At 47.2% G+C, this 15,374-nt stretch overlaps 1 protein-coding gene across 1 annotated transcript in view; it reads right to left on the bottom strand.

Moving 5' to 3' along the window:
- Nucleotides 1-14,217, bottom strand: part of CDH2 (cadherin 2) — a 256,551-nt gene extending 242,334 nt beyond the window's left edge. The window contains exon 1 of the mRNA XM_075533054.1: nt 14,060-14,217. Within this exon, the coding sequence (XP_075389169.1) occupies nt 14,060-14,119 (60 nt within the window). The 5' untranslated portion in view covers nt 14,120-14,217. The remainder of the gene's footprint in view (nt 1-14,059) is intronic.
- Between the last annotated feature and the right edge of the window lie 1,157 nt (nt 14,218-15,374).

Below are 15,374 nucleotides of genomic sequence, written 5' to 3'. Positions count from 1 at the left end.
TCAGACAGGTAGCAGTGTCAAAGTAATGAGGAAGGCCCCAACAGGGCTAGCAGCGCTTACATCTCCCTTACACTGTGAAAGCCTCAATCTACAGGATTCATTTGTTAGTCTGTTTACTTTTCACAGGCGTCTCGGTGGCACAGAGGCGAAGCGCTCTGCTGCTAACCAAAGGTCAGTGGTTTGAACCTACCAGTTTTCAGCCTGGCAGTCTGCTCTCACAGGATCTTCCAAGATCACTTGGAAGCCCTATGGGACAGTGCTCTCAACAAACTCACTGCCATAGGTTGATACCTTCTCGCTGTGACCCTACAGGACAGGGTAAAACTACCCCGGCAAGGTTCTGAGCCTCTGCCTCTTTGCTGAAGTGGAAAGCGACATCTTTTTCTCAAGGAGCTGCTGGTTCCGAACAGTTGAGCCTGCTAGTTACAACCCAACGCATAAGCACTATAACATAAGGTTTCCTTTGGGGCATTGCATTTCTACACGGTCACTCCAAGTCTGCATTAACACAACAACAACATGTCCTCTTCTCAAATGACCGTCTGAGAGGAAAGGAATGTCTATCGAGTGTACTGTACATGTTTGCACAACAATCGAGGGTCAAAGCCAGACAAAAAGGTTCCAGGTTCCCCATGCACAACCACTATGCCCACTGCCAGTCTAAGCCAGTAATTCCATTTACTGAAGAGAGAAAGAAATAGCAGGATTCAAATGTCTACAGGAAGCATCTCAGTTCATAAAAAAGAAATTTGATTTAAATTGCAGCCACCCATGTGACAGAGTGCATACATGCCATTTCTACGAAACCCAAGAATGAAGTATGTCCTCCTACTCCACATCGCATACAAAAGTTAATACAAGTAAAGCATCTAAATGTGCACAAACAGATAAGTAAAATGTGATAATGCAGAAAACCTGAAATTCTGTCTTTGGAGGTGGGCAGGGCTCAACTTCTATCTCCATTTACCAACGAAAGGATTAGACACACATCACATTCCATTTCTAGACACACATCACAATACCTTTTCTTAATTACAATAAAAGACTTGAAAATTAAGAATCAGAATGAGATCACCATCATCTAGATGTATATATCACACACATAATATATTTGTCACGTTGTTGTTAACCCTGACGTGTTATACATGATGTGTTGAATCGTAATCTACGTTGGTTAACATTCATCTCACACACACACACACACACAGTTTATATAGACTGTCTCTATATACAGTTTTCCAAAATGTTTCCATGTTTCTCCCTCAAGTGCTGTAAGTCATGTGCTGAGTCATCCATTGTTATCTACCTTAAAGCATACCATTATCCCTTTCTAAAACAGCTCCATCAAGACAGCTTCAAATAAAGGGAAGACTATAAACCAAATCATGAATTAAGCTCATTTTCATTTACAAGGTACTTACCGCCAAATCAATCAGCAAATTAAATCAGTGTTTACGATGCTCTTAGAGAAGCCTGGCGGCACAGGGTTAAGCACCCCAGTGCACACCCAGAAGCCTGATCCCCGCAGGTGAAAGGTCTCCGTTACAGCGGGCGACCCACAGGGGAGGCTCACTCCAGTCTAGCTAGAGGGCCGCCATGAGGTAGAACCATTGGAATGGCTAACAGGCAATGGACTAAATCACGTTCTCCCCCAAATGTTCTTAGTTATCTGTCAAGCAGAAACGACAACACTGTAAATAAAATTTAAGACTAAACGCACCAACGCTGCATGCAAGCAATGACTCTTTTGTGAGAGAAACAATGTGCAGGGTGAAAGCAAGGGAAAAGCAAATTATATATCAGTAGACTCGGGCCACACAGAGAGCACTTTTTTTTTTTTAGCACTGTAAAATAAAGTCCTCAAGGGGAAGAACATAGATTGAAGTGGCCTTGAAGCAAACAAATCCTTGGTGTGTAATTACCTATAGAACTCGTTTCTTAGACCTCGTCAGGATGCATGGAATCTTCCACCTACACGCTATAGTTTCCAAACTGCCATTATAAACGGGAAAAAACGGCCCCATGAACTAACTGGAAGCACTTTGTATCCCTCATGAAAACCTCTCACGAAGTCAAAAATACATAGACATGTGCAAAAGAGGGTCACTTGTATATTGAACAGATAGAAAAGTCCGTGTTTTTGTTTGGGGCATTATAACTTCTCAGATTAACTTTTAAAAAATATTTGTACAAGTCTAGTTAGGACCTGAGGTGAAATGAAATGACTTGGTATCACTCCAGTATCCATGGTCTTTTTAATTCCCATCAACGACTGGGTAAGGTATGCAAATAGTGTGGAGGAGGCCTCTAACTCAGGGACTGGTTAGTTTTGCAGTGTCCCAAATATATAAGTGAGTCGTTTGAGAAGCAGGAACTGAATGTCAAGGCCATCAAGCTTGAAGAACCAAGAGCATCCGACCGTGTTTGTAGATGCCTGGGTGAAGTAGATGTGGCAGCAGAGGCACGGGACGCCACAGCACTGAGATCGTAAGACCGAGCAGTGAAGCCACACTAAGAGCATGAGCCCAGAGAGCAGAGTAGTGCTCGGGCCACGAGGCAGAGCACTGCGCTTTCTGGTCCCACAGCACAAGTAGAGCTGAGTGCTTCAGGCAGGGGGCTGGCTTCGGAATAGCCTTTTCCTGGTGCTAAAGGAGCTCTGTAACTCTTACTGGAGCAGGGCAGAAACCAGACGACCAAGTTGTCCAGAGGCCTAGGAGCAGAGAGGCATGCCTACTGGCATAGCCGAGAAAAACACATGCCAAACAAAAGATCTGTGGCCTTAATGTTTTCTGATCTGACTGGATGTGACCTGTTAATGTCCCTGATAAACCTCCATCAGTGTACTGTGTGTGAGTTGTGTGTGGCCATCGCAAAGGCTTATGGGATGCAGCCAAGAAGCAGAGTGTCTCTGGAAGGTATGGTTCCTGAGAGAATGTGGTAAAGGAGATTGGCCAGTGGAGGCTTGTGTGACCTCTGCCTCACAGAAATCCTCGTTGGCTAGGAGAGGAGTTGGAGTCTCTTTGTCCCAGAGGCAGTCATGTCTGGCCCTCTTGTTACCTCGGGGCCTTACTGAGAAAATGGCTACTAATAAGCTCCAAGAGGGCAGTATGAAGCATCACTGAGAAGAACAGAATCTATTAGGCTCCTAAGCTTCTTTTAGAAAACTCCGGCAAGACATTAAGTTATTTACCATCCCATTGGTATACAGGTTACACTGAGCAAAGATCAGTTGGTCAAAACCAGCGGCTGCTCAGCAGGCGTAAGGTGAGGCTTTTTACTCCCATAAAGAGGTACAGTCTCAGGAACCCACAGGGGCAGTTCTACTCGCGAGGAGTCACCATTGAGGGCAAAGTTCAGAGTCACCATTGAGGGCAAAGTTCAGTTGAGTTCCTTCTGCTAAAGGATCCCTGGTGGTGTCTAGTTTGACATGTCAGCCGGCTAACCTCACTGGCTTGCGAACTGCAAGGTCAGCCGTTCGAAACCACCAGTTCAGAAACCCGCCATGGGAGTTCTACTCCGCCTTACAGAAGCGCTATGAGATGGAGCCGTGGTTTCCTTCTGCTGAAAGGAGGGAAAGGACAGGAAAGTTACAACTTACCGCATCGCAAACGTGCTTGGCTTGTTTGGTTTCAACAGTCTTGCCAAGCACTATCAGCATGACCCAAAAAGATACTGAGGAGGGAAGTTATTTCAAAGCTCCTCGCTGTTCATATTCCAGGGACACTTCAATGCACTGGGTCAATCTGCCCTTTGTTCTTGATTTTAAACTTCTTTCCCCTCATAGATCATTCTAAAGCATGAATGTGTCTTTCCTAACCCGTGGAGAGTTAAAACTACACAGGAAATGTATGGACAAGTCTGCAAATTGAGTGGAAATGTCCAAACACAGAAGGAACTAAGGCTGTGAGAATCTGTTCATACAAAATACAAAAAATAAGCAAAATAACCTTATGCTGAGAGAAGTCCTTGTCGACCACTGGGAGATTGTGAGACTGGAAAGTGGGTGTTCCTGGGGTGCTGTGGACACTTTTTTATCTAAGTGATCATTTCATAACACATTCTACTTACTCTTTGCACTTGGTACTTCTATAAAGTGTACATGTGCACATAGCATTTGAATTCTGATTTCCCTGAAACATAATATAAGCAAGCAAAGCATCAGACCCTGACCTTGGTGATACAGGCATCAGGTAGACTCTAGTGGGGACAAGTACCAAAATATGTGCAAGAGGCTAATATTTTGGCAGCACAAATAGTTTTATTTATTTACTAGGCCAGAAAGCCATAAAGAATGAACTTCAGACTTTGAACCTTTGAGTTAACCAATTAAGTAAACAAAAGAAGGGGCAGGGGGAGAGACAGTGATCACAATTTGCAGTGTATTAAAGATTTATGTGAAGCAGAAGGCGATTATTTCCCCCTTTAAACTTAATATAATGCATGTTTTTAGTCCTTTGTTTCAGAGTTAATTTAACAGCTCCCCAACCAACCAGCAGGCATTTTGTGTCAGATTAAAGTCAAACCAGGGTCTCCACCCACGTACAACAGGTCAAGTTACAAACAAAATAGCACTAGGTTTCCTCTGCTACAAACAAATCAATGTCTGTACCCAGTTCCTCTCCCACATGTCCACATGAGCTTGTCTGTAACAGGCCCTATGGAGACATGAACATACATTTTTCAAAAGATGCCCCAAATTCATGTCTGGGAGGAAAAAATGTAATGTAGCCTATTCAAATGGACAATGTGAAGAAGTTGTGAGGGTGTGTGTGTGTGTACACATGTGCAATTTCAAACCTCACACTTTGAGGATCCAGACTTTTAGGAAATATTTTAAGTTCCTGGATTCACACACATAAAGAGTTGTTTGTTTGTTTGAGGATTTAATTAGCATGCTATTTGGTAACCAAGGAAACTGTAAAGGTTGGAAAATCAACAATCATTCACTCCTCCTCCCATGAATTTTTTTCTTCTTTCTTCAAGAGAAAATATCCAAAAATGAATAAAATTCCAAAAGAAACATTCACTTTTAGCTCTAGAGGCCACATTCAAGAAAATTATTTAAGGCCAGAATGAAACAAGAAGGGTCCCTCAACACTGCAAAACTCAAAATTGTAAAACAAAATCTGCCAACTCAACAGAGAAGCACTGAAATGATTCACTCTGAATAGCATATTAAGAAGCCCTGGTGGCACAATGGCTACGCACTCAGCTCCTCACCCAAAGGTTGGTGGTTCAAAGCCACCAGTGGTTCCCAGAGAAAAGGACTGGCCATCTGCTTCAGGGCAGATCAGAGCCCAGCAAACCATGTGGCTCTGTCCTACTCTCTCACTTGCTGGGATGAGACGGTTACCTAACAACCAAGCTCAGGGCCATCGAGTCAACAGGGACTCCTCGCAACCCTATAGCCCAGGGTAGACCTGCCATTGTGGGTTTGTAAGGCTCTGTTTGGGGGAGCAGAAAGCCCATCTTTCTCCCACAGAGCATCTGGTGGTTTCGAACTGGCCACCGTTGGCATCACAGCCCAGCATGTCCTCACTGCACCCCTCGGGCTCCTGCACCGGCCAGGCAGCATAAGTGAGCTGTCGGAGGGCACCGCCGGGTGCAGTGGAGTTTGATTTGGCTGTGACAGGTGGTTTTACTCTAAACTTTCATCAGACTCAAATGTTTGAGTTTCAGTTGCATCATCTCTAAAACTGGGGTAAAACCCCCTAACAAGGTTATAGAAATAATTAACTAAAATAACCTAATGAGCTCCTAGTAGAGTGCCTGGTACGCAGTGACCAGCCAGAGATTCATCTCCTCCCTTTGGCATTCTAACTATTTAATTTTCACTGTTTATTATTATTTATCCATTAGTGTGAAGATGTGAATACAAAAAAAAAAAGAAAGAAAGAAAAACTAACTCACTGCTGAGAAGTCAGTTCCAACTCACAGCAGCCCGGCAGGACAGAGTAGAACTGTCCCTGTGGGGGTTCCTACACTATACCTCTCTTCCCCTCCCCCCCAAAAAAACCAATTTATTGGTAGCTAACACAATATAAGTTCATTCAATAGTTCCATCAAATCACATGCGATAACTCTGTAAGAGAATAGAAAGCCTTGTCTTTCTTCCACCGAGGGGCTTGGTGGTTTCGAACTGCTGACCTTGTGGTTAACAGCACAACACACACCCATTATACCACCAGGGCAGCATTTAGCCAAAATTTCAGTTGTGTTCTCTGGTATGGAGGCTGCTCCCAGTTATATGAATGAGCTACTGACAAATGTGAAAAACACACTATGAAATGTCGAAAACTAGGGTTATTTTTAAACTGAAAAGGTAATCTCTCCAATTCTATGGAAAGCAGTAACATGGAAGATCAGTAGTGCAATAGGGAAGAGCTGACAGAACTAAATCTATAAAAAAATAATTAATGGATAGTTTCACATTCGTAGCTCTGGTAAGTAAAGACCCCCAATTATACACTATTTGTTTTTTTAAAAAACACCATTCCTTATTTACCCAACACATTAAATAATATATCAGAATGCAGAGGGGAATGGGTATAAGTTTTATATTATGATATGATGATGCTCAAGTAAATGTGACTCAAATTCAATATTGTATACGGGAGTAAAAAATAGGATTACACACTGGGGTAAAAATACAATTACTCTAGACCTCATTTTTAATTGGAAGAACCAATCTGCTTTCCTCCCTCCTCTGCGTCTGTCTGTCATTGACAGGTAGGCACAGTTTGTAAGAAAATCTAACAGGTAAGGGATAAAGCACCTCTCCAAGGTACTCTATTAGGAATGCCATATTGAACCTCTAAGCACCTTTCTTTAAATAGCTCAAACTGTTTTAAAAGCATTATGCAATTAAGTTCCCTAAAGCTATGTGGGTAAAACTCAAGTAAATTGTTTACTTAGTCAAAGCAACAGACCAGAAAACCGGATTCTTCTATATCTCATTTGACACTTTTAATATCAAAGGAGCCAAAATATTAAATAGCCTTAGTCAAGAAAATTATGAAACATCATTATGGTGTGCCAAACTATTATAACTTCTCAGGCACTGATATCTCAAAACAATATGGTCGTCTTCCATGATGCCAACATGGAAACACACCCATGATTTAGCTACCCATGATTTTAGCCAATCTTCTTTTAAGCCTACTTCTAATGTAGCTAGCAGAATCAATCTTAATAAAGTTGTTTTATATTAGTCTAGGTTGTCTTCGTCTTTACTTGCCTGTATTTTCAATTCTCCTAGTCATGCCTCAGGGTATTTATCTAATTTATCTTCATTCAGAAGCTTTGAAAACTCACTGGTCGTTTTTCTCTGTCCTTCTCTGTAGCTTTTCCTTAGGTACAAGATTCTCCTAATAACATGAGCTGGTCCCCCATCATTTGCTTAAACCATAACCAACACAAGAACGAATACATTCTGTACCATGCAGTTTTGCTGGCACTGTGTCAGTCCATCTAGGTGATGGCATCCCAACATGATGTCTTCTCCAGGAGTGGTCCCTCCTGAGGCTATGTCTAACGTACATAAGACAAAGCCTTAGTATCCCTATTAAGGAGCATCCCGGCTGCACTTTTTCCAACATACATCTGCTTATTCTTCAGACTGGACGTCCATGTTATTCTCACGACTTTTTTGCCATCACCCAAATTCACAGTCTTTTAATCCTTTGTTGGTCTGCCTTTCTCATTGTCCCGCTTTCCAATGTGTAGGGGGTGATTGGAAAACACCATGGCTTGTGTCAGGTGCATTTCGTATTCTTGCTATGGTATTCCTAGTTTTTCGGCGATTTTAAAGGCGTCTCCTACAAACGATGTGTCCACTATGAAAGTATCATTTGACTTCTGGACTGCTGCATGCATGGGTGTGGATCCAAGTAAAGGAATCGCTGGGCACACAGGGCTCGAAAGCTCACTGCCAACAAGTCGATGTGAACTCCTAGTGACCCTATAGGCAAAACAGATCTGCCCCTTTGAGACTGTTAACTCTTTACAGGAGTAGAAAGCAACCTCATTCTCCCTCGGAGAGGCTGGTGGATTCAAACTGCTGACCTTGCAGTTAGCAGCCTGAACTGTAACCACTACACCACCCAGGTTCCTTGACACACACAACAGATTCACAAATATGGCTGCACAATTACCCCCTAATTTATTTAGTGAGTACTTACTGATGGCCTTTGTGTTTGTTCCAATTATTTGTAATTATAAACAGTGCCTCAATGAGTAAACATCTTTGTATGTGTCTTATATATGTAAATGTGTATAATATGATGTGTACATTCCGAATACAATAATAGCTATAATAATAACTATAGAGGACCTGTTAGGTCAAAAGTCTATATTCTTAACACTGATTCATATCACTCAGTTCAATGGTTTGTTTCCCCTCTCAAAAAGCAAAATCAAACGATGAGAGTGTAAAAGTCATGAAAATAAAGCTTTCTCTCTCAGTTATGTTACACTTGCCTTCATCTAACAACAGTAAAAGTTTGCATTTTAGTGGTGAAAGCAGGCACAGTCCATGAAATAAAATGAATTTTACAAGGGTATAAAAAATTCAGATGACTTCCAACCTATCATCTATGATGAACTATTCTTACCAAAGTCTCTAAAATCATCTCCTACCACTATGAACACCAGAGAAATCTCTACATTTTTAGGTTAAAAATTAAAGCCTTTGAACATAAATGTTCAAATAGAAATGCTGTTCAGCAGCCTCAAGAATCAAAAATCTGAAAAGTCACTTAGAGACCAGCGAATCTAACCAGGCCAAAGATTGTACCCATGTTAAAAATTAGGCCAGGAGAGTTTAAGTGAGTAGACTACACCTGGAGCAGTGTAGAGTCTCTAGCTTCTTCCCCTTGAACACAAGGTTAGGGCAGTTCATTTGCACAGAAAAGTTATGCTGTTGATTCCCGAATACTGATGACGCACACCAAATGATCAGTGAACTATTTACCTATTTGTCATATAAAACTGCGGGGAACAGTGAAAGAGACACAGATGTAAACAATCTTTAAGATACAAGAGGGCTTCCCAATTCATGGGAAAATGGAATTAAAAGATAATAAAAATTTCCACAAACAGGCCAAAGGCACCAGCATATGGTCATGGGAATAAGTAATGAGAATATATATGCATAACCTTACTTCTATTTTTAAAAAACCCTCTATGATAACACAAATCATAATCTTTAAATTCAAATAGTCCTAAAAGTTCTACTTAGCTTCTGAAGTGAGATTCTTCTATGTTTAACTTGTTATTTTATATCAGGAGAAGATTAATTCCAATTGAACATTAATTTGTATATAGTTATTTCTTGACATGAGTATGGTTGTTCAAAACTTACCTATATTTAGTTAAACACAAAGACCAACATCTTCTCATATTAACTGATATAATTAGTTGAAAAATTGAAATCAAAATACCGGTAAGTTTTGATAGGAAAATAAAGTGAGAAACATGAGGCATAACACAATTCACTGGTACAAATAATTCTTCTACTTATAGTTTTAAACCCAACTGGGAAATACTCAGGCTCGGTGCTGTACAGAATGCAGATACGAAATACTTACTCAAATGACACAATTCAAATTCCAAATCTATCATACTTACAAATGGTTGATAAAATTCACTGCCAAGACTTTGCAGAGCTTAAACTTGATTAGTTTTTGTATTTGAGCCAAAAGAACACATTTGATTAATGCTAACTGGTAACTTGGTAAAATTAGAATCATGTTTACTGGGTAAAATGGTAGCATGTATACACAAACACTACATTTCTTAAATAACTGCCCTGGGTTTTCTGTAAAACTCCAGCTTTTAGCTTGAGACTGTTCTCTTGAAAACAGGATGGGGACTGGAATCATATCGGGTTTAAAAAAAAGCCATTTTAAAGCAAGATTAACTGTTGCTTTAAGTCTTGACATTTCCCGATTAATAACCCTAAAGCTTAATGAGGCGCAACAGCAGATTTAAGAACTGAAGATTTTTAATGAAAAAGGAAATTAGGGACAGTTTGGTGCAATATACTGTCACCACAATAATCAGTTCCAGGAAAGCTTTAGTCTCTACATGAAAAGTAGAACAATTTAAAAAGAATTCCTTGTCAAAATCAAAGTCTAAACTTTTAGGTAAAAGGCAGACTTCGATGAAAGTATGGAGTGAAAAAAAAACCACACCGCACATAAATTCTGAACTTGCAGTTGAGACTCAAACAACAACAATAAACTGTGTGTGTTCCTTAAATATATATCCACAAAAACATTTTAGTATTCACAATGTTTTTTTTTCAAGTAACCTCTGGCCCATGTACAACAAACCACCTTTTAGTAATGACCTTGTGTTATCAGGTAAGAACTATGTCCAATAAGTAAGATAAATTGTACACTACAACTATCTACTTTAGCTCTCCTGGCTTCTCCAAGAACTTAAAAGAACACAAGAAAATCAGATGAACACAGTATGCGTGTGTTTTGTGCCTAAAATAATTTTGGCAGTAGAGACTTTCAATGTCCTGTAGCTTCTTATTAAGCACAATTCATGTGTTGAATTTGTTTTAAATCCTATACTTAATAGATAAAACACACACAAAGTTGATAGACATTTTTCTTTCAAGGCCCCTGTCTGGGGCTGAATGCAGGGCTTTGTACGGTAAGAAAAAGAATAAAAACTTTTGATAAGCAGTAAAGTAATATCCTTTATGTATTTCCTATATATTTTGCCTCATAACCCACCATGTATGCACTTAAATCGGAACAATGAAGCTGTGCAATTAAAATGTGAACTAGAAAAACAACACAGGCCTCTTAAACTTTAATTACTGGGTGGGTAGTAAGAGTAAAACTGGTCTAATTTTCTTCCTTGATAACTCTACTTCGGGATTTGAAAGTCACTTATATAATTTACAAGGAAAGCTCATCAGAGTTCTGTAATGTAAACATTACTCCATGATCAGTAAAGTTTAATGCTCAAAATATAATCTTGGTTTTTGCTTTTGTTTTTTCTTCCCCAAGTCGTTAAGATAAAAGGGGATTACCAGTACCTTAAATTAAAATGCGGAAGAATATACAAAACCTTGAAAAAACTGAGTATCATCAAATGCAAAACTGGGCAGAATTATGTACGTCTTCTAGGTAATAGCTCGGTGAGCTAATAAAAATCTGTTAAAAAATACAGACCCTTCAGTTATCAAGGAATGAGATAGAGCCCATTTTTAATCGTTAGCTAATCTTTCTCAACTTTTCGTCTTTTTAAACAGTTCCTCTGTATCTGCACTAATCTAACCTAGGCCTTTTCTCTTCTAAAACCCTTGGCTGGCCCAGTCTGGTCTGGACTTGGGCGTTTTACTAGCATGACTACATGGAGAGTCATGCATGCACCTTGCACACAGATCTCTGCTGCTCTGCTGGGTCAAGCAGACCATGAGCACAGTCATTTCCAATCTCAGTTGTACAATCCACACGGCGCACTTGACCCTAAAACTCATGTTGCATAAACGGCTGTTCCCACTCAGGATGACCTTCCAAATCACTCAATGTTACCACTTGACTGACACTGAGAATTTAAAAACCGCCACCTAATTGGATGAAGTTTTAATTCTTTCTTTCGTGAAGGTTTATAAACGACAAACGTCTGTACAGAAGAAACCAAGAAAGTGTGTATAATAGAAACGATGCACACAATATGTGAGTTTTCTGGGTAGTATTTTGAGAAATGCTTAAGGGGGAAAAAGGAGAGAAAGAAAGAAATGACATAAAATTCACCACTGACTCCAAGGCAGATGACTGGATGGAAAAGAGATTGCTTCCAGTCATAACACACTTGGGCAGCCAAGGGTATTTTGTAAGGGTGGCCAACAAATGTCTCTTCCTGTCCTAATTCTACGAAATCCTGCTTAATTAAAACTTATTTCCAGGTACAAAAGTTACTGAAAATAACTGCCTACTACTGGATCCATACACTGAGGTTTGTAAACAAGTAAAACCACCCAATCTGTTCAATAAATGGCGTTTTTTACAAACAAGGCTTTTGATCTAAGAGGTCTTTGATATTAAAAGGAGAGAAAACCTGTGACGCACACAGGATGGATCCCCCGCCCCCACCTTAGCTTCCAACACTGAAAGTAGCCTCTCCCTCCAACCCAAGTAAGCTCCTTCAATAAAACTCATTTTTTAAAGAACAAACAATAAACCGAGTGTCAGGAGGTGGGAGAAAGAGTGCGCTCTAAGAATAAAGGGCGGTTTTAGAGCAGGAGGTACTTTTGTTAGCAAGTGACTGGCAGCTCTCCTCCCCCAAGTTAGTAGCAATCCCATCCACTCCCCCAAACTGCAGAGGCCGCAGATAAGAGTTCTGAAATCCCAGAGTAGGGAAAGCACCCCGGGAAGAGCAGGCGAGTGGGGGAAGGGGACGCAGCCAAAGCGCAGCGAGAGGAGAAGAACAAAAGGGGTCCAAAGAAAGGGAGGCAGGAATGAAGGGAGCGGGCGGGCGAGCAGCCAGCGGCGGGGACAGAACCTGGCCGTGAGCGCGCGCAGCCCCGGGGACGGCGCGGAGGACCGCACGCCCCGAAGGCCCGGCGCGCGCACCTTGGCGCACCATGGACAGGGCTCCGCGACGCCGGGCCCACCCCCCGCTCCCGACGCGGAGGGCGGGGAGAGACAGCGCCCGAGATCTCGGGGGGCCCGGCCGGCCGGTACCCCTACGTCCCCTCCCCCACCCCATCCCGGTGGGCGCGCGCCCAGCCCTGACCCGAGAAGACCGCAGGGGTGGGAGGGGTGGGGGGTGGCGATGCGCACCATCTGTCCTCCTCCGGGCCGCCCCGGGCTCCAGCCCACTTCTCAACCGCGCCCGCACTTTTCCAGGGTCCCCCCGGCTGTGCCCCGCTCCCCCGGCTAGGACCGACCGAGTCGCGCGCCGGGGGCTCCCCGAGAGGGCGGGCACGCCCCGCTGCCCCAGCCGACTCGGACCGCGTCCCCCGCGGGCGCACAGTCCAGGTCCCGCTCAGGCCCGGGTCCGGGAGCGGGAGACGCCGCCGCGCAGCGCTGCGGGGCGCTGCCCCAGTTCGGGCCGGCGGGGCCCCCTCGGGTGGGTCTCCGCGGCGAAGTTGGGCGGCCGGCCCGCCCAGCAGGAGCCTCGCGGCTCCGAGGGCACAGAAGCCGCGGACTCGCCGGGAGCAGGTGCTTCGGGCTGCGCACGGAGGAGCGCCTCCAAGGCAGACTAAACCAGGAGAGGCTGGGAGCGCTCTCCCGAAGGTGGGAAAAGTGCGGCAGGTTCCGGGCCCAGGCGCCCCCGGGAGGCTGGCGGGTCGGAGCGAGCCTGGGGGAGGGCGAGCAATGACCCTGGAATAACGGGACTTCTCTCTGCCCGGAGGAATGTGGGGGTGCCTTTGCCAGGGGCTGAGCCCGGGGACGCCGGCGGACATGGACTTGTCGGGACCACGGGGCCAGATTTTCTTTCCAGGTGTCACCGACACAACTGTTTGGGCCAGACCACGACTCCGAGGCACTCGGGGCTGGGATACCAACAATAGGACAGGGAAGCGCGCGCGGGGATGGGAGATGCTGGGCTTCCGGGTGGGGTGGGGTGGGGTGGAGGCAAGACCCCTAACTAAGACCCCGGAGTAAGAATTGCTCCCGGAGACTCGCGAGCCATTCCAGGAAAAGGTGCTCTAAAAAAGGGGGGAAAGCAAAGTGCGTTCCGGGGGGGCGAGCAGCTCAGAAAACTGCAAACGCTGGGATGTCCCCTGCCTCACCCTTCCGCCGCCTGCAAACACCCCCCGCGGGCTCGCCCCGCTCCGCAGGACCCGCAGAGTGTACCCCGGGATCGGCCCCCGCGAGCCCCGCGGGGAGAAGTGCCCGAGACCGGCCGGCCCGCCAGCCTTGCCCCGGTGCCCGGCTGGCGCCTCGTGCCTGCGCAGCGCCCGAGCGCGGCGTGCGGCACCTCCCTTCCCGGGTGCGCAGCCCGGCTCCGCAGCGGCGCGGGGAACAAAGGGACCCGGCGCCTCCCGCCCGACCCCGCCCGCGGCCCGGCCGGGCCGCTCGCCTCGTACCTGGAGCAGGGCCGCCAGCAGCGGCAGCAGGGTCCGCGGCGCTCCCGCTATCCGGCACATGGAGGCGGAGAGGGGCTGAGCGAGGAGCCGGAGGCGGCGGCGGCGGCGGCGGCAGCGGCAGCACCAACAGCGGCGCGGGGACGGCTCCAGGCAGTTTCCACCCCTTCCCTTCCCCTCCCACCCCACCCCCTGCTCCGCGGCTCTCCTCTCCCCGCCAATGGAGAGCGAGCTGATGACAAATAGCGGGCCGCGGAGTCCGCGGGACTCGCACCAGGAGTAATAAAACAGACCGAGAGATCAAGGCGCCGGGGAGGGGGCGGGGGAGGGGATGCGAGGGGAGGGGGCGGGCGTGTGTATGGAGGGGGAGGGGGAGTGAGCGCGAGTGTGTCTGAGTGTGTGCGTGTGCGCGCGCGCGCGCCGGCGGGTGTGCCGCGTCGGTGGCAGCGCGGGCGACTCCGCTGCGCTCCGGCCGGCAGCTCGGAGGGAGCCCCGAGGGACGCTGGCGGCGGGGTCCGGGGCCCCCGTGGGAGGCGGAGATGCGAGCGGAGCGGCTGGCGCTTCCCGGGAGCTCGGCGACGCGAGTTTCGGGCGCCCGGAGGTGCCCCTGCGCGCCCCCTTTCTAGGGCCGCGGGCCGCGACGCAGACGCCGGGGAGAGCCCCGCGGGCCGGGGGCGCTGCGCCCACAAAGGGCAGCCGTCCCGCCGTCCCGCGCCGCGGCGGCCCGGGCGCTGCGCACCGCTGCTCGGCGGCCCGGGGCGGCCGCCCGGCGAGTTGGCCACTGGCCTCTGGCCGCAGCCGCGCGGGGCTGGCGCGGGCCCTTCTGCCGCGGCTCCGTCCCGCGCAGCGGCTGCCGCGGCCGCCTCTGCTCCTCGGCCCCGCGCGCCGCCGCCGCCGCCGCCGCGCCCCGGGCTCGGCCTCCGCGAGCGCGACCTGGGCGAGCCGCCGCCGCCGCCGCCGCTCGACCCGCGCTCGCCGCACGCGCTGCCGGGGTGCGCGGCCGGCTCCCCACTCGCGGCCCCTCCCGCCGCCGCCGCGCCCCCGCCTCCCGCCTCGGCCGACTCTCCCCGCCCGCGCCGCGGCCAATCGGAGCCCACGAGCCGCGGCGGCCGCCGGCCGGGTCCTAGGCGGCCGCCCGCCCCCGCGCCGCGCGAGCGCCCCGGTTTTGCTGCAGCCCGCGGGGGGCCGCCGGAGGGAAGCTCGGGGTGCTCCGAGCACCGCCCGGCAGGTGGAAGGGGCTGCGGGAAATTAAAAACTCGCGCAGAAACTTGATCGGTGACAGGTTCATCATCTCTAGACTGTGGTGGAGCATCTGATG

The sequence above is a fragment of the Tenrec ecaudatus genome, chromosome 15, assembly GCF_050624435.1.
Source record: "Tenrec ecaudatus isolate mTenEca1 chromosome 15, mTenEca1.hap1, whole genome shotgun sequence".
NCBI classification, from domain to species: Eukaryota; Metazoa; Chordata; class Mammalia; order Afrosoricida; family Tenrecidae; genus Tenrec; species Tenrec ecaudatus.
The sequence above is the reverse complement of the archived record's forward strand: the minus strand, read 5'-3'. Positions and strand labels throughout refer to the sequence as shown.